This window comes from Rhipicephalus sanguineus, chromosome 9 (assembly GCF_013339695.2).
Source record: "Rhipicephalus sanguineus isolate Rsan-2018 chromosome 9, BIME_Rsan_1.4, whole genome shotgun sequence".
Lineage (NCBI taxonomy): Eukaryota > Metazoa > Arthropoda > Arachnida > Ixodida > Ixodidae > Rhipicephalus > Rhipicephalus sanguineus.
The window spans coordinates 46,202,443-46,222,289 of record NC_051184.2 but is presented as its reverse complement, the minus strand read 5'-3'; the positions used below and the strand labels follow the sequence as shown (position 1 = coordinate 46,222,289).

The 19,847-nt window shown below is 46.4% G+C and overlaps 1 protein-coding gene across 1 annotated transcript; it reads left to right on the top strand.

The window, feature by feature from the left end:
* Positions 1 to 6,575: 6,575 nt before the first annotated feature.
* Positions 6,576 to 14,626, top strand: LOC119404126 (uromodulin). Its single transcript, XM_049419419.1, has 4 exons — positions 6,576 to 6,680; positions 9,111 to 9,320; positions 12,066 to 12,230; positions 14,508 to 14,626. Exons 1-4 carry the CDS (start codon positions 6,623 to 6,625, stop codon positions 14,624 to 14,626), a joined length of 552 nt encoding a protein of 183 aa, XP_049275376.1. The 5' UTR covers positions 6,576 to 6,622.
* Positions 14,627 to 19,847: the final 5,221 nt, after the last annotated feature.

Below are 19,847 nucleotides of genomic sequence, written 5' to 3'. Positions count from 1 at the left end.
AATGCTTCGCATTTAAAAACTTTGAGGATGCTTGAGCTTCGCCTTCAAGAGTAGAACGCCGCCTTCTCTCGGTGCATGCCTCAACTGCTCCGCAAGGAAACGAACGTCTGTGCGCGTAACATTGGCCGTTTCAAACTATCCTATCTACAGAATAGAGTGTACTGGAACTGTACCTAAATGCCTACTTCAAGTACAGTTCTCAAGTGCTCACTAAGCCATAATTATTCCTTTTGAAGAATCAGCGAAGGGCCCACTACGCGTCCGTATAAGGCAACACGCGAACTTACGCAGCTGTTCACTTTGTTGATGTTTTGATGATGATTAAATATGTCTGAGCGCTCTTTAATGGGTGGGCCTTTAAAACACCCACTCGTTGCGCAATTTGCATGTTTTGACGCCTGGCTGCCACGCAATATAAGTCGTCATAACTCATCGAACCTTTAGTATAAACGCGCCCGATCTCACGTCGGTGATGATGTACTGGGCAGAATTCACGGAAGATTCACGGTTTACCGATGAACCTCCGCAGCTTCGCCCACTCATCATCATTCACTCCGTGGATATGCTGTGATTTTTACTCCCACTAAAAGACGTTCATATATTGTTTTTCCTTCATTTTTTTCCGAAGCTATTTTAAGCAATGACGTAGCTCTGTGGTAGAACAGCTGATTGCCACGCGGAAGGCCTGTGTTCGATTCTCACTCGTGCAAAAGAATTTTATCACTTATTTTAATTATTTGCATCTTTCTATATTTTTCGGTCACGCGGACAACGCTGGTTTTTCGCTCTCTACTAACGCCGGAATTTCTGCGAAACGAACTTCTAAACGCTATCGCGAAATATTGAAAACTTGGGCTTGTTCTTGCCTCTATTGCAAACCACCAGCGTATACAATCTCGACGAAGGCAAGAAGGAAGAACATGCCACAGCGCTGAACTTTATGATGATGATAACGCTCCTGGGATGACTGGCACTACAGCGTACTAGAAAAGGCACCATATGGTCTTAAATTTTGGCAAATCCTGCAAGATATTACGGTGTCAATTAGACAGAAGAGTCATTCTTAATTAATCTAAATTTTATACTATTTACTAAATAAACAATTTCGAGTAACCATTAAAACAAACAAAAAAATCATTGTGACAGAAGGCCATAAATAAGCTAAAAATTATTACAACAAATTTATGCTATCAGACAGAAGAGTCATTCTTAATTAATCTAAATTTTATACTATTTACAAAATAAACAATTTCGAGTAACCATTAAAACAAACAAAAAAATCATTGTGACAGAAGGTCATAAGCTAAAAATTATTACAACAAACTTATGCTATCAAGCAGCAATTTTTTTATCGGAATGATTATCCGAAAAAAATGCCAATGTGCCTCGTGTTCCCTTATTTATCAACTCAGAACAGTAGCGCAAAGAATCAGACAGACGGCTACAGGTAAAGGCGGGACACAGCGCTGACTAACAACTCTGCGTTTATTGCATGTGATCGCAATAATATATACACACGACACTGCGCGAAGGAAAAAGAAGAAGGGGGGGTGGACACAAGGCAATCGACCAAACAATCAAACAGGCGGCTGATGTGACAAAAACAGCATTTCCTTCTCCGACAGACATATTGAAGGGCAACTCACAGCGTCTCTATTTTTAATCTCTGCCGCTTCGATAATTTCCCTCGTGAGCTGATCAGAACTTTTGGCTAGCGAATGCGCGCAGTTGAACAGTGGCTTGCAATCGCAAGGTGCACAATGCGCGGCGAGGTGGCCTGACAAGGCGAGTTTTTCGGCATTGTACCGGTGCTCCCGCAAGCGGTCGTTCATGCACCTGCCTGTCTAGCCTACATACTCTTAGCCACATGTGTGCGGAATAGAATATACTACACCCTCTATATACACAAGGCACAAATGGTTCGCGGTGCTTGTTGTTGTTGTTGTTTCCCTCCGATCATGGCTCATACCCAATGCAGGTGATTGGCCGAGTAGGCCCGGCGGTGAATTTTTCCAATATTTTCTTTAGCGTGTCATTCGCAGAAGCTATAATTAACTAATATATTGAATTGATGTACCAATTATTGGTATTGAAATATTTAAAGTAGGCAGAATTTAGCTAGATATTCTTTTAGAGTGTCTGATGAATTCCTCAGTGGCGACGAAAACGTCCCTGTGGCTGTATCGCAGAGTGGTGGTCCCAAAAGAAAGAATAACCGGTTCTAGGACCAGCTTTCGAAGAGGTGGTAAGATGATTATTTTCCTCGATGTCGTGAACCGGTGACAGGATAGAAGGAAATGACCAACGGTTTCCTCCTGATTGCAGAAGAGGCACAGCGGGGACGTCGCTAAACCTGCTCAGTGTAAGTAAAAATTGAGGGAGATGCACCCGTTGCGCACGCGGGTGCCACATATATATATATATATATATATATATATATATATATATATATATATATATATATATATATATATATATATATATATATATATATATATGCGTGATCACGTGCAATAAACACCGAGTGTTAGTCAGCGCTGTGTCCAATCTTTACCTGTCGCCGTCCGTGTGATTCTCTGCGCTATTGTTCTGAGTTACGCACTACTAAACTAGCCCATCAGTCTGTCCTTGTGTTATTTATCAAATATCGATATTTATAAATTTACACATCTAGCGCTTCTTTATAATATGCCCGATTCTATGTCAGCCCGGCAAGGTGGGTATAGGTAACACCATTACACCAACGGAAAAGAAAAGAAGAAGCAGAAGTGATACTTCTAAAGGGCGCCGAGCTGTTGTCACATCGACCATCATGCCACACGGTCTGTACAACTAATTTTCATCACGCGCTGTCACGAATCGCTACCGCTTCTGCAGGCGATGTCGTTTCTTCGATCTAGTCAGCACGAGAATGCTCGCAAACTTCGTTATACCGAGTGTGTAGGCCGGTTAGGAGAGAGTGCGTGTTATAAGCGGCCTGTAAATTGTAACCGGCCTTCAGGCTACCTGCAAGGCGTTTTTGTGTTGAAAGGCACACAAGAGGGACGTAGTACACCCGACAACTGAGTTCTTTTGAGGGGGGGGGGGGGGGACAGTAAGGCGGGGAACCTATGCGTTGTGTTATGATTAATGTCAGCTCTTTAAGGGGGGGGAGGCAAAGGGGGGGCGGCAGGCAGAAATTTCAGGGTGGGAGGACGGGGTGGGGGGAGGGAGGAGGGCCCGTTTCTTGGCGCTGCCCCTGCATGCGAAATGAACCTAATAGCGGTCAGCTGGGCTAGCTCAAATTTCGACATTTTTTTTTAATTCGACGCAAGATGAAACAGTACCTTTCCTTTTTTTTTATTGTGCGTCATGTTTCCATGCGCTTAATGACGTCTTCTTCGAGATGGGGAGGGTGTTGCGCACATTTGTGACGTCGTTTAAGCGTTATAAATCGCGATACAAACATATCCAGCAAAATAACAGAAAATGGGCAGCTTTGAGAAATTCAAGCCGAAAGGAACAAAACAGGTGCTTCAGCCGTTTATTTTTTCTTCCTTCAATTAAAAGAAAAAAAGAGCTGAACATAACTTTTCATTGTTACCTGCGTATGGGGAGAGCCCTACTCCCTTTTGATCTTTCATCGAGGATGAAATACTCTACTAATTAGCAATTTTCGACTAATGAAGTTTTTAACTTATTATATTCTGATTACACGTATTGTAATTTACAAATCGTATGCGGTGAGAATTCGCACTTGGAAATGGGTATTCTACATATCTCGGACAGCATCCACTTGGAAAGAGACCAATTTCGAGACAGCAATTCCTGAATTGGCAGAAATAAAATTGTATTTGTGTTTCATACTCTAAGAAAAAAATATTACCTGTGACTCTTTTTCGGTGAGCCCCGACTCGCCACATATGTAAGTTACTCTTTTTTTTTCGTGAGTCGCATATGTAACTCCCTTTAAAAATATACACGCCCCGCAACACTTTTTCAGCATGTTTAGAAAACGCTGCCGATCGGTAGTCGAGGCTCCTGAGAACACGCGAGCCAAACATTATAGAGCAGCACGGGGCCTCGGATTTACAATTAATTCTCAAAGTTAGCTAGGAATCGCTCCCTCTTCTCTCTACAAATGATGCCATATACCCAAATTACTGCGCCATATACCCAAAGTCCAACGGCCATTGGCCGATTTGAGCTGCCGCGGCCGCCGCGAGATGCCGTCACGTGCCCACGCGCGCGCTCGCGATCACACTGAAAGCAGTTAAAGTAAGCCAGGTTTCTACAGCGCGACTGGACGCGGACGCAGAGGAACACGCAAACACACACACAGCGCTGTAAACACACACACACACACAGCGCAGTAAGCCGCGCGTTGGAAGAAAAAGTGAAAAGTGCTCAAGGTCATGCGCACGCTGTCAAGGTCAAGTTCATGACGCGCAATGACAAAGGGACGCATCTTCTCGCCCCCTTGACACCCCCCTCCCTGCGTAGCTTTCAGCGGGCTCGATGGCACGAAAGGAGAGGGAAAGCGCTTGAAGCGTGCGGCGAATCCCTGTAACTCCGCTCGTACTTGACGGATTCTGAAAATTTTTGCGGCAGTCGATTCGTGAGGCAATAAGCTCTTTTAGTGAAGCCATTAGACGATTACTTGGAAAAGTGTTGCAGTGCCCCTTTAACCCTCGTTTGCAGTGTCGCGCCTCCCACGACTCTCCGAGGAGAGTATATATGATCTCCAAAAGAGAGAGAGTTAAAGTGTATCTATAAAGGGAGTTATATGTTTGGAAAGTCGGGACTCACCAAAAAGGGTAACAGGTAATATTTTTTCTTAGTACAAATCGTGCGTGAAAATCAACTAGCGTTACAGAATAGCTTTGTGTTGCAACGCATAAAACGGTGTTATATCAAACGAGTGAAACAGTATATGTATTTTAGGGCAAGTTTGACGGCTCATGTATCGAAGCCCGTGCAATCTAACTGCGAAAAAAAAAATATCGGACGCCTGCTCTTTCGTATAACTTTATGGTCGTCATAACATTAATGAACTAACAGACAATAAAGCCAAGGAAAGTATAAGGGATGTTATTTGTAGTTATTATGATGTAAATGTGAAGAAATGTAGTCGACGAAAAGGTATATACCGAATAAAGTGGGCGGGAGGATGACCGCTGCCGTATACTCAATTGGTAGAGCATCGGACGCGTTATTCGAAAGTTGCAGGTTCGGTCCCTGTCGGCGGCAAGCTGTCTTTTCGTCCACTTCTCATTTATATCGTAATTACTACGAATGACAACCCCTATACTTTCCTGGCCTTTATTGTCTGTTAGTTCATTAATTTCGTGTCCAACAAAGAAAAACGAGTCCTAAAAATTCCTTTTCTCTCGTTCATTTATGGTCCTCATGCATGTAACCTAACTTTACCGCAGGACGCCATTCCGGCTACAGCCATTACGAAGACTACGCGTAAGAATGAATGCATTCACCTCGATTTTATAAAAATTTACGCGCTTTCTTGCACATTCTTGTACAGCCGGATCCACACGAATGCGACAGCGGCATATTGCGTCCTAGTTCTGCAGCGCATCGTACAGTCGACGGCAAAAGTTTAGAGACCACTATAGGTCTCAGAAAAGTTTGAATTTCCCAGCAATTCACGACTGTATTCAGTCTTACCACACAGTACATGCGGTTAGCGCGTTTTAGAACGTGCCGGAGATCTAAATTCCAAGCTATCGGCAAAGCAGCGGGAATATTCAGCTTTTTCTTGTGCCTCGTGGTCTATAAACTCGACGTTCGTCTCTTCGAAATCTAAAATTGTAACGTAGCGACTAGAGTGACCTGCAAACAGTATCGACAAAAGCAACTAGACCATTGTTCAGGGGCGTAGCCAGACATTTTTTTTCGGGGGGAGGGTGGGGGTTCAATCATACTTTATGTATGTTCGTGCGTGCGTATGTATGTGTGCGTGTATATATACGCAAGCAAAATTGAAAATTTTCGGGGGGGGGGGGGGTTGAACCCCCCAAACCCCCCTTGGCTACACTCTTGGCAAGAACGTAGCCAGAAATTTCTTTCGGGGGGGGGGGGGGGGGGGGGGTTTAACTATACTTCATGTATGTTCGTGCGTGCGTATACGCATGCAAAATTGAAGAATTTCGTGGAGGGCTACGCCAGTGTCGACGACACGAGATTGGGAAATGATGTGCTTGCCAAATATACATCAAAAGCAAACATTGTTTGTGTCACAATATATATGTCGAACTGTAAAGGGGCACAGGCAGGGCATGTAGCGAGAAGGCAAGTGCACCAGGGGGAGGCAGAAATTCAGGTGGGCAAATGAGGTTAAGAAGTTTGCGGTGATAACGTGGGCGCAGCAAGCGCAGGACCGGGTTAACCTGGAGAAGAGTGGGACATGCATTTGCCCTGCAATGGCGCGTAGTAAAGGCTGCTGCAGCTGATGATGATAATGATGTGTCGTACGTAGTCAATATGCTACCGCACATACATAGAGACAACAACCTGCGTTGGTTCAAACTAATTTCTTTTCTTTTTTTCCTTTACCTTGTACTCTCGGTCATGCAGCTCCAGGAAGAGGAGTCGCAAGGAGTTCGGAGCCTTCGTCGCGGTCTTCCTGATGTGCGCGACATTTTGCGGATTACTCATAGCCTTGCTCATGTTTCTTTTCCACAACAGTGAGTATATATACCGTAGACATCTAGATGTCGATATCAAGATCAGCACGGTCACTTGTGCAAAGCTCGTTTCAATGGTCACTCGGGCATGAGCTAACTCCCTAAAGGGTGCGCGAAGCGTCACCCTTTAGGGAGTCATTTTTAATCGTGTCTATGAGTAGTGCGAAAGCTCCCGAAAAGGGAACTAGGGGACGCCGTCCCGTCGCTCTCTCTATAATTGCTCTCGGTTTCGAAATCGCACATTTACATGGCACGGTCTAGTTTACAGTGATAATCTGGATTTTTTTTTCCTCGCTCCTTATCTTTCAGTGGTCAGGGAAGAGCACATACGTAAGTATGCACAGCGCTGCACTGAACTGGGCACATTTCGTCATACGCATGACGCATAATTTGCTGCCTCTTGGGAACTGCATGGTATATCAGTCATCCCTAATTAACTGCAGGGCTGTCGTATTAATCGCCATCAACATTGCTTGCATGCGAGCTTTGGGTGCTTTATTGAACACGGTTCGGGGGCCAGGGACCATAAGGTCTGACCAGTCGCATAGTCACGATATTTTCACGATTCTTGTCCATTATACAAAACGATACGAGTGAAGGGGTTGCGCATACGCATGTGTCGTTCTTAATCAATGAATGATGAGCGTTCTTAAACATTTCAGTCAACGCTCGGCCGTATAGTCGGTGTTGTATAGTCCTCCAATACCTCGTCCTCCGACGTGCGTTTTCCAGAATGAGGAGCGACGCCGCTAATGCTGCACCGTTCAGTCTCAAGCAGGCATACTGGAGAGCCAATATTCAAAGAATAGAAAAACAACTGAGAAGCTTACGATGCAATGTGCTATTCTCCGCGCAGAGGACATTGGAGACATCAAAATTATATGCCAACATAGGCGCTTTCACGAGCTATAGAAATCCCCCCGCGGTTTCTCACCCGGAATATTAAGTGCCACTATATTGCTAAATCCCTCAACCTTTTCAGATATAACTTAAGCTACTCGGCAAAGGATTCCTTAATTGGGCAAGTTGGTGAGGTATCTTCGAGTGCGTGTAGCGCAAGGGGTATACCGCAGGGACGAAGCAAAAAGACGCGGACATGCGCTGACTTTAGTGTAACTGAAAGTTGTCGAAAAACATTCAAGTACATACAAAAAAAGAGGGGTTACAGTTATCTCAAACAAACCATATAAAACAAGGAGTGAAAATAAACGTTAATAAAGATGAAACACTACACAATTAAGGATCACTGCTGAACGAATTATCACTATTGCAGTGCAGAGATGCGCCCCTGGAGGAATGGTTGGGCAGAGCAATAGACGACATGGTCATCCGGTTGACTCATCATTTGGGCCCGCCTCCAAAATAATATGACAAGAGGGGTGCTTTCAAACAAGTCGTCAGTGCTTGTCCACGTCTCTTTGTTTTGTCCCTGTGGCGCAGCCGTACCTCTGCACACCGTCGGAGATTAAGTTCTACCATTGAACGACTTTGGTAACCCGCCACCGTGATCTAGTGGTGCTCGAGTACTGACCCGAAGGTCGTAGGATCGAATCCCAATCGTGTGTGTGATTCTTATAATAAAATAACAGGAAGTGAAGAGAAAAGTGAACCCCGCAACTGTCTCTATAGCAGAGTAGGACACCTCAGCAGTGGTTCACAAGGGAAGGGATTAAGGAGGGATTAAAAGAACGATAGGGAAAATGGGGGGGAGCGGTTAGAGGAGATCGTGGACGGGGCCCCGATCTGCGAGCGGTCTTCGACGAGTGGACATCGATCGCGGACGAGAAAACCGTCAAGCGTGAAATCCTCCGAGCGACTGAAAATCCAAACCGCGGCGGCCGCATTTCGATGTAGGTGAAATGCTGGAGGCCCGTGTGCTTAAATTTCTGTGAACGTTAATCAGATGGTGAAAACTTCCGGAGCCCTCCACTACGGCGTCCCTCATAATCATATCGTGGTTTTGAGACGTAAAAACCCAAACAATTATTATTGTTTAGACGTAAGATGAAGAAGCAATTTTCCACTTTTTTTTTTTTCATTTTGTGTCGTGTTACCACCAAGGAGGAATAGTCATCACGCGCTTTATGCCGTCTCCTTCGAGATGAACTGAAGTGGTTTGCTGGGCGAGCTGGTATAGATGTATGCAGAGGCTTAGCGCGTGGAAAACTGGACACAGATAAACTGTCCCGTGCCTCCTTAATTCTCCGTGTCCAATTTTCCTCGCGCTAAGCCTCGCCATGAGTCTTCTTCGAGATAGAAGGGTGTCACCCACTTTTCTGACGCATAGCGTACGCGGTATTAATCATACACACATGCCCAGGCAAAATACCATCACATGCCAGCAAAACCCTATCAACTATTATGAGGGACTCTGGGTATACCTCGCCTAATAAGGGACGCAAGAAAGACGTGTATATGTTTCCCTCGCAGAGAACATGAACTGCGCGAAGCCCATCGTGGTGAGGCTGTCGACGGGCATCCGGTCGATGAACAGCATCATGACGTCGAACGACAACGGCAGCTGCGACAACGAGCTGGCGCAGGGGTGGTACCGCTTCGAGACGCCCTACGGGAACCGCATGCCCGAGCAGCCGGCCTCGCCCGGCATGTGCAACACCATGGTGCCCTTCTGGTTCTACGGTATCCTCTCGCCCCCTCCTTTCGTTATACAGAGATAATGATTCGTTATAACGAAACCACGCTTATAACGAAGATGCGAAGGAACGCGGCGGCCGTGGGAGGTGTCATGGTGGACGCGCTTGAGGGCAGATAGGTAGTAGCAACTCGATACATCGAATGTATCAAAATTATTAAAGCTTGTTGTGACGTGATCCTTGAAGGTAACAAGGACTCGACTTGACGAGATGAGGAATATAATGGTGAATAATACGAGACAGTTACATAAAAAACACGTGACCAATGCACTTAATGTGTGGTTTTGCTATGCTCACTTAAATTTACTTACTATGTAAAGAAATAGACAAAGTGAAAATACAGACAAGCCCGACTTCTAACTCAGAAAAATCGATTTACCCTTTACATCGAAATATTTTCCAACACTACGATGCTTTGAAGTCAAAGAATAGCAAAATCTACTGCTACATCGACAAAAAAAAATAGCCGGAACACTTTATACATGGAACATCGGGAAGCGTGAAACGCCCGTAGAAGTTGCTAGCAACAGTCGTAGCACCTTACAATCCTGCATGCGTCTCGTCACGCATCTGAAAGAGAGCGGTATGGATTCCATATCGCAGTGGACCGAATAATGATGAAATAGTTGGTCAAGTCAAGCTTTTGATTCAAAGCCTTCAGCCTGACTTGGTCAGTGACAGCAACCTCATCATCGTGTTACGCACTGACCAAGTGTGCCGGGAACCAAGCGATAGTATGCGAAGCATCAGGTGGCCTTTGTCTGATTATGGCCGCCGCCTCTTTCGAAATTAAACCAGATCGAAAGGCTAGTATGGCTGATCTAGAGTCGGTATAGATGTAAGGCCGCGAAGGGTCGGTCATGGCGAGCGCGATGGCAACCTGTTCAGCCGCAGACACCGTGATGTGTCTTACCGAAGCTGCATTAACAATTCTCCCATCAGGGTCTGCTACCGCAGTTACAAATGAATCTGTGCGCCCGTAATGGGCAGCATCGACGTAGGAAACTAGTTGAAATGCTTCGCATACCATCGCATGGTTCCCGGCGCACATGGGAAATAATGTACATCCCAGCAAACCCAACCCGAATGAGCTAGTTCATGACCGAGCGCGAGGTCTCACATTCCGCGATGGTCCCGATGCGCTAGACAGTACGGGTTGTGAGCACAACTCCGACCCATTGCTTTCTTTTCACGAAATCGTTAAGCACTATCAGCTTGGGCGCAGGAAATTCCCCCTCCCACACCCCACGCTCACTAGACCCCAGTCTTCTACGCTCAGAATGTTACAGACGGGATCATTCCCGTCGAGAGGTCAATTTAGCCACTTTGCTCCGGACATCGACCCACACTGCCCTGAGTGCAATGCAGAGTATTGCTCGCTAGCACACATGCTCTGGCAATGTTCTGCGTTACGGAATGCGCCTTTTAATAAACAAGAGGACTGGGAGGAAGCCCTCAAAAGCGGCAATCCCCAGGAACAACTAAGGGCTGTCCAAAGGGCCCGCGAACGGGCGGAGGACCATGGTCTTCCGGTCCCAACGTGGGCGCGGCCCGCAACTACGAGTTTGTAGTTCCTTTGGACCTTAATAAAGTTTGTTGACTGACTGACTGACGCACTGACCAAACGAATTTCCGTCCAGCTCTTAAATAGCGGCAGACAATATATATATATATATATATATATATATATATATATATATATATATATATATATATATATATATGGCCATCCACTGTCAACGTTTTGTGTGTACATAACTTAAAGAGACACTCAAGAGAACAACGATTTTTTCTAATATTAGTAAATTACCCTTTACAATACCAAAAGTACCACTTTTACCGCGAGAGGATGCTTGGTAAGCGAGGAAACGCGCAAAAAGAAAATGCACGTGGCGACGCCCTCCAGAAGTTCCGGCAACTGCTCACCATGACGTCATAAACTTTGACGGCGTCTGCCTATGAGTAATAGTTTATCGGAAAAAAATTGTTTACATTGCGTTCTGAGAAACACAAAATCTTAACGTAGCCAGTTTCGGAAACTTTCATTAAACCAAAGTGGCCACAATACGCAAGAGGACTTCGAAATTCATGACGTCACGGTGACGTTAAGGTGCTGAAGTTTCGGCGCAAAATTCAAATATCAAACTTTCACCTTCATTCCCTCGTCTAGTAATTAACCTACGATGGCGAAATTAATGACAATAGAGTGCTAAACGCAAAAATATTTGGAGACGTCCCTAATCATTGACTTAGGTGTCTGGCAGTGACACCTGCACCTGGGCATTCGTGTGTCCTGGTGTTTTAACTGCACCCGCGTGTCCTGGTGTTTCGCTCACTGCCGAAGCGCATCTCGGAGATATAAGCGCGTGATTGAGATCTGCTCCACCAGGTGTCGCAACGATGCCAGTTGCTTACAAGAAAACCGTCTGCTCTTTTAATTAAGTGATTAAATTATTTTTTATTAATTATCCTGACAGTTAATATTGCCCTTGTGTAAACTTACGCTCTGATATATGTATCTAATACAACTCTTAACTTGAACAAGAACCATCGATTTCAAACCGGTTTTGTTTTTAGAAGACTTTTTCTGAATTATTCGGAAAACCGGAAGTACGTGCTCGACCGGAAGTGTTTGGAAGAGAAGCAAGAGTGTGCCACTAATAATTTATCAATCTAAACTGATTAACTCCAGCTTAGCATCGCTTTAAAGCCTCGTCCGGGAATCGCACAGGGCGGCATCCCCCGCAGCCGAGCATGCCGATGCCCGCGGTGGCTTGCGGCGCGGACGAGACCGACTCGTGCAGCTACTACGCCAACATCCGGGTACAGCACTGCGGCACCTACATGGCCTACTACCTGCAGCCGCTGCCCAGGTGCTTCATGGCCTACTGCATCGGTGAGTGGTGCTGGGGTGCCCGATGTGCGATGCCGTTTTTTCTTGCGGTTGTTGTTGCCGCCGGCTTTGTTGTAGTCACCGTTTCCATCATGCTCGTCATCGTTGCTCCGGTTGTTTTGTTGCCACAGCAATTAAATCCCGGCGCGTTCTTGCCGTCGGCGTCGTCGTCGTCGTGACGTTCCGTTTAGAGTCCAAATCGATAAACATCGCCAAACGCGTCGTATGTGCGAGGGCAGCCGACGATCGCGGCTCGAGTAGGTGTGGAAACACACCTACCCGTTTGGCGTCGCGTAGAAGGCCCGAAAGGTCCCAGAGGAGTGGGGGTGGGGGGGAGGGGACGATGCTTTTGCAGGAACTCCGTCCTTTGCTTGGCCGGGCGCGGTTGCGCGCTCTCTATCTTCACAGAGATCAGCAGACGGCTCATATATGTGGATACCTTTGTACGTGCTGTTCTCACCGCTCGATTTGCGATGAAGAGATAGAGAGCACGAAGGTCGCTCGCACTCTGGAGCAGCCGTATTCCCTTACGCCAGCGCTTTGTACAGTTCCGTCACACCAGATCCTAATGGAATTAGCTGTTGGCCTTACTTCGTATAATACCAATTTGCCGCTGTCGCATTCATTGCTCCGTCCTGGCGGCGAAACTGTGACCTTTTTGCTGTTGCTGTTACCGTCATCCCTTTGCTGTCATCTTACTCTTTCCATCTTCACCATCATCGTTGCCGTTGTTTTTTTTGTTTTTTCACTTTTCCAACATGCTCATCATCGTTGTTGCCGCTTTTTGTGTTGTTACTAGCTTCCGTCATCGTCGCTGTTGTCAATGTTTCTATCATCATCACCATCATTGTTGTAGCCGTTGCTTTTGTTGTCTTCACTTATTTCTATACTCCTCGTCATCATCGTTACCGTTATTATCGTCACCGTTTCCGTGACCCTCGACGTCGTTGTTTTGCAGCTGTTTTTGTTTTCGTCACTGCCTATCCATCCTCGTCGTCACCGTTGTAGTTGCGGCTGTGTTTGCTGTCGTCAATGTTTCCATCATCCACATCATTATTACTGCGGCACCTCTTTTTTATTTTCACTCTTCCCATCATACTTTTATTCTCGTCATCACTGTTGTTGTCGCTTTTGTTGCTGCAGTCGTCGTGGAACGTCGGTTCCGGCTCCGTTTTAGCAATCATCTAGTATTTCTCGTAAACACGTATTATATGGACTTACCGAACCAGAAATAAATATAAACGACGAGCTTATCATTAAAGACAGCGAGTACGTAGCTAAGGACAACAGTTGTTACGGGATGCTATGTCCAGAAAGCAAAATGCAGGCTCTCCAACTTGACGAGGAACGTAGCTGTTTTTCTGCGAACATCAAGTGTATTCAAATAAGTGTTCATACTCACCCCTGTAATATTCATTCACGGAACTGGCAGCATCTGTGAATGAATGAATGAATGAATGAATGAATGAATGAATGAATGAATGAATGAATGAATGAATGAATGAATGAACTTGTATAATTCGGTTGTTGCGCGGAAAATTCAGGCTACAGCTAGTGAGCGACTCCTGAAGGAGTAGATGAAGCGATTATGGTTACGATCCGAAATACCTTGTGCTGCTTACAGGAACAATCAGTAAACTGAGTAAAAAAAGTTTCACATGCTTCGAAGTATAATGGATTACGATTCGGCGACGCTCTCTTGCGTTCCGTTTATTGCCAGCATGAAAGAGGGAAGTGGTCAGGTTCAAGATATTGCAGTAACCTGATAAAAAATGGTGGTGCGTAAGTGACCAACTATTAGTAAGGCTAACGACCGCGCGAAATAAACGATGGAAGTAATATAGGGTATAGGGGTGGTCAAAAGTCCGCAGGCCACGCTGCCATACGAATACATGGGATAGCTGCCTGCGAACTTTCGACCCCCCCTTCCCCCCCTGTACATCGCATTAAGAGATAAAAACACAGCGGAAAGGCATTAATGTTAAAACACGGGTACCTATGATTGTTCTATACTAGAAATATTCCAGGAACAACCAAAATCTGGCAGGCCGCCGGATTTTCGGAAGAACTCACCGGTGCTCTAACGGAGTGAGGAAGTTTGAAATAACTTACGCTGTCGGCGATTTCGTGAATGGGTGCATTTAGTTTTGCCGCAGCACGCGGTAGTAATATAAATCGTTTAAAAATGTATTTGGTCTGCGGTGACCGTCACACAGTACTTATCGTTATCGTCATCACAATCATTGTAATTGTGACCATTCTTACGATTCAACTGTGCAGGCGAGCGCCTGTCGCGAAGGAGGTATCGGAATGCCAGCGACATCTTCGCGCACTTGAGGAACATGACGACCGAGATGAGCACAGGGGCCACATCACCGGATGCGAACGAGGATCGCTGACGTCACCTGGGCGGTGCCAGAGCGGTGCTAATTGGAATATAACGGGCCCCGCCAAAATTCAACCTCTTGGGTTCCCTGTCTGTACGCCTCCCATGTGACAAGACTTATTCCGAAACTTTAGATGGTGTCCAGATTGGATGACGTCATCCACGCGACAATCCTACGGCGAAACTAGTGGAGCGAGATTTATCTGGTCTCACCTCTACTTTGTTGGCGCTGTAAGGGAGCGAAATTTCGCTTGACATTCCATAGAAATTCCGCTGACATTTTACACATTTCCTTAGAAGTTTTAGGTTATACAACATTATGCATTATTTAATCGGTTACACATCGCCAGCTAGCCTAGACTGAAGAAACTATGTGCTTAACATTGGCCTCCGAGATCGACTACCTCGCCTGCTCTCGGAGGCCACAATATATATCATAATGCGAAATGGCGTTACGTTCACTGCAATTAGTACTGAGGTGAACGTACGTCGTAGGACAGCAGATCTCTACGAAAACGGAGTACGCAAGTACTGAAAAACGGAGTTGAACAACTGCCTTTGTTCATGCCGTGTAGTGCCCTGACAAAGCGTTTGAGAAGTCCGTGGGATAAACACAGACTGAACGTTTCTTATTCTTAACGGACGGCCCATATATACATTACATCTAGATAATAGTTCGAGATTGTAAGAATAGGAGGCCGAGCGCAAGAAGTCAGTGTCTATTCCTAGTGCATTATCTTTTTTAATTACATATTTTCATGCGGAGACATAGCTAGCTGGAAGAACAATATGACTGTGCTTACATCGTGTGGAATGTTTTCGTTGATGTAATGACACTTAAATAGTTTGGTCCGTTCTGTTCGCCTTGTATTCAGTTAAGCGTTTCACGGCAATTTGTGTCACCCCCCCCCCCTCTCGTTTTTCTTTCACTCACCGATGTTGTAATGTCATGACATAAGGAAAGCACGATGTGTTGTGTTCAAAGTTACAATAAAGAATGACAACCAATGACAGCGCTACCTTATTCGGCATTTTTTTTCTTGAATTCCGGCGGCGGTGTGAGATCCATATCATGGCAATGAGGACGAGTATTCCACACGACATTCCAACGGTAGCTAACAGTACGCGAGGCCCGTACACTGTGCGAAGCACGTTAAGAAGAAAACACCAGCCTGGCCGAAATTTCTGGAGCCCTCCACTACGGCGTGCCTCAGAATCATGCTTTAGGCACGTGAAACCCCAGATATTATTGTTAAATATGGCGGCACGCGAATAAAAAGTCACGTTCACAAGAGAGGGTGCACGGGTGTACAAATGCAAACCTTGTGAAAGTTGATCCTTATTCGCGCACCATCATTCCTCCGAGTATGCACGACACACTACGCCATTGCTACAGGAACAAACGGGTGTTAATTTCGAAATAATTATTCAATGCCTTCGGTATAATTAACACATGTGACTCGAGATACTACGCCTGTCTTCCCAAGTGCTTGCGTGCGCTGAACGCCGCAAGTTCTTACGCGCGCATTTCACGCTGCAAATCGCTTTGCAAGCCGGAGATCTCGTGCATATATCTCTTGCTGCGTGCTCGACCGAAAACAAACGTCAGCTCCGGTGAGAAGACCCGAAGTCGTGTTCTGAGCAGCAAACCGTGCAACTTGATCTCAATCTATACAGCTAAGCCACCAAACAAACAAACAAAGTCTGGAGAACAACTGCAAGCTGGTTTTAGCAAGCTAAAACCAGCTTGCGTGAATGCGAGCCAAGCGGGAAACGGCGAACTAAAAGAACTTGTAAGAGTTCACAGAGGGAAAAAAAAAAAGAACATTCGAGCGGGGGAGGAAAGAAGGCACGTGACAAGGCATTCGTGCCAGAAGGGCGGCGCGCGCCTTTCGAGCTGATCTCGGCAATTAACTCCTCGAACAGCCGTCACGAGATGAAGTATACGAGACGCGTAAATTGTCCTCCCCTCGGAGCGGAAACACCGGCGCACACGATCTTGCTATAACAACCGACGTCTCCCCCCCCTCCCCCCTCCCCAAAACGACGTCTCTCCTCAGCTAAGCGACTTGCCCTCGGGCGTAACAAAGAGCGAACGTCACGAAAGCCGCCGCTTGTTCGCGTTGGAGCAAGAAGTCACGTTAAACCATTCCGCTAGGCGCTCGAAATGGACTTGTTTATGCCGCCCAGGCAGAGCGTATACATACTGCAGGGAGGGCAGCGAGCGCCGCGCCGCGGCCGAAACGCGAAGGGGTTGTCAAAAACCGGACGGCCATAATTATGCAAATCGCCGATTCTCGCTGTCTTTCAAAAAAAAAAAGAAAAAAAAACTGGAGCCGTCGAAGTAGCACGGCGGTGGCACCTGTTGATAGCGGAACGCGAAAATATTTCGCGTGCGTCAGGAGTGAGCTGCTGGTGGCAGCTGCGCGAAGTTCCTGCATTTGCGATGCGAACAGTTCGTGGGAAGACTGAAAAAGGGAGGGAGCAAAAAAATGGTCCGGAAGGACGTATAGGCGATATGGAAAACACTAGCCGACAACTGGCCAGTGCTAACCGATGCTGGTGGTATGCGAGTCGATACGGTAGCGCCGAGACACCGGTCGCCGCTTTTCAAGAGCTGCAGGAAGCATCGGGGTTCTCCATTGGTCGGGTCCAGGATAAAACAAGCTTCGCAATGGGTGCAATAATAAAAATAAGTCGATGGCCTGCTTCTCAAAATGGCCTGCTTTTGTTCCCCGGCTTTCCTGGGGTACTAAAAGGAAAATACGCTCTTTGTGCGCAAAACGTTTCAGAAAAGAAGAGAGATAGGACGTTGTAAGTGTGCGCTCTGTCCTATCTCTCTTCTTTTCTGAAACGTTTTGCGCACAAAGAGCGTATTTTCCTTTTAGAATGCAGTACCAACCAGCTCAAGTAGCCACCCTGTGTTTCTGGGGTAATTGTGTGAAGTGTACACACATATATAGTTCTCGGAATGCAACATATATGAAAGGTCCTCGGCCCTCTTTATCGTCAAAAACCCTGCTTGGCCATAACGCTGCACTTTGAACAATAACGGTACCGGTCCGACTGAGTTAAGGTACGGGGAAGACCTGGCGCGATTTTATGCTTATGCTACGCAATACTACATGCGTTAAGGAGACTCCTCCCTCTACAAGACATTCATATAGCGTTTTTTTTATGTTGTTCCAAGCAATGACGTGGCTCTGTGGTAGAACACCTGTTTGGCACGCAGGCCTACAGGTTCGATTCTCACTCCAAAGATTTTATTTATTATTGCGATAGCAATTACATGGACAGTCTCGACGGGTTTTTGCCGTCGCCGTCATGTCCCTCCCGTATGAAGTCCAAATTGATAAGATTCCCCCGTACATAGTATGTTCTACCGCAGGTAAAAGCGCGCGAGCGGGGGCGACGAACGCGGCCGAAGCAGAGATCAAACGAGCCGGCCCATTTCCGTCGCTCGGAGGGTGCATGCGATAACACCACCCCACTCGGGAGGCCATCCCTCGAAGCAGACAGGAAACGCCCCGCCCGTCTTTGACGACCATGAAAAGACGCGAGGGGAAAGTGGGGGGGGGGGGTCGCGCGAGCAGCAACTTTGAACTTTGAATTTAACGGCGCGGTCGCGATCGCTGGCGCGCGCGCTATCTCGACAGCCATCACAGCGGGCGGCTCGTATACCCTTCTACGTGCTGCGCTCTCAACGCGAAGTGACTATGCGGAGAGCATCCTTCCCTGGAGCGGCCGTATTCTCTTACACCAGCGTTTTGTAGTTACGCGAGATCCAGTACAAAACAGTTAGCTGCCAGCCTCACTTTGTATAACACTACAATTTGTTGCTATCGCATTCATTGCTTCGCCCTTGCGGTGAAACTGTGACCTTTTTAATTATTTTATTTGCACCTTTCTCTATTTTTCTGTCACTGACAACGCTGATTTTCCGCACACAACCAACGACGCCGATACCAGAATTTCTGCGTAACGAGCTCTCTAACGCTATCGTGTTAAAAACGCCAGGCCTGCGCGGAACACCCAGCACAGTCACAGCGAAAGCTGGAAGAGCGGCTTTTCTAGAGCCCGTTGTAAACTCTCTTGGGGCAATTAACACAAGTACACTTGCAAGGCACCCACTACGCCACAAATCATCACAATTTTTGTGAAGCATAGGGAAGCACCCACTATGCCATAATTCGTCATTCTGCGGAGAAGCGAGGTACCCGCTACCAGGGCCGAAACTAAGGGGGGGCTGAGGGGGTTCTGACACCCCCGAAATTTTTTCATGCTTTAACTTTTCGGGTGACACTAAAATACTTGCACGCCCTTACAGTGGCCACCAAATGCCAAAGTTAGCCGTTCTACACACATGTACTATAGTCTTTCAAAGGGAGTCGGAACTGCCAGCCACCATAGTCCTATGCAAATCAAATTCACTGTGCTGTTGCAAGAGAACGATATCCTGACATGCCCTGAACGCAAGCGTTCCCCTTAAACAGTGGACCCGTCTGTGCATTTAAGCCAATCCAAGATTGTTTTCTTTTGCAGGCGTAAAAACACGACTAAAAAGTCGTATAAAGGCCTTTCTGCATTTTCCATGCGCTTTTATATGCGTCATCGGGTTTGGACACAAGCTAATTTAACTTTCACTCCAAAAGGGTTAATTAACAATCCATCTAGTCTGTAGTTTGCCGTCAAGCTAAATATCTCAAGCAGCAAGACTAACCAGGAACAGCGAGAACTCGCAGTGGAGGCCTTATGACGGAAATCCATGCAGATGGAAGAACCACGCTGCATACAGCTTTATTATTTTGCTTTTATTTCGGCACTGGCGACACAGTAATGTTGACATACGTTTGTAGAGGCCTGAAAGAAAGACACAAGTTTTAATTGCCTTCCTACCGCCTTACGTACGTATGTAACAGGATCTCATCGTACACGGGAATCGTGCGCTGTACCGCATTTTCCTCGCCTATAACCCGCAGATGTGAATTACACGCTTAACGTATTTCCTGCACGAAAATAATAATAACTGTTGGGGTTTAACGTCCCAAACCCATGATATGATTATGGGGGACGCCGTAGTGGAGGGCTCCGGAAACTTCGACCACCTGGGGTTCTTTAACGTGCACCTAATCGAAGTATTCACGGGCCTCTAGCATTTCGCCTTCACTGAAATGCGGCCGGTATTCGATCCCGCGACCTTCGGGTCAGCAGTCGAGCACAATAACCACCAAACC

Coding starts and splice junctions, on each gene's coding strand:
- LOC119404126 (XM_049419419.1), top strand. CDS start 6,623: ATGTGCGCGACATTTTGCGGATTACTCATAGCCTTGCTCATGTTTCTT. Junction 6,681..9,110: donor CATGTTTCTTTTCCACAACA/GTGAGTATATAT, acceptor TTTCCCTCGCAG/AGAACATGAACTGCGCGAAG. Junction 12,231..14,507: donor CTTCATGGCCTACTGCATCG/GTGAGTGGTGCT, acceptor TCAACTGTGCAG/GCGAGCGCCTGTCGCGAAGG.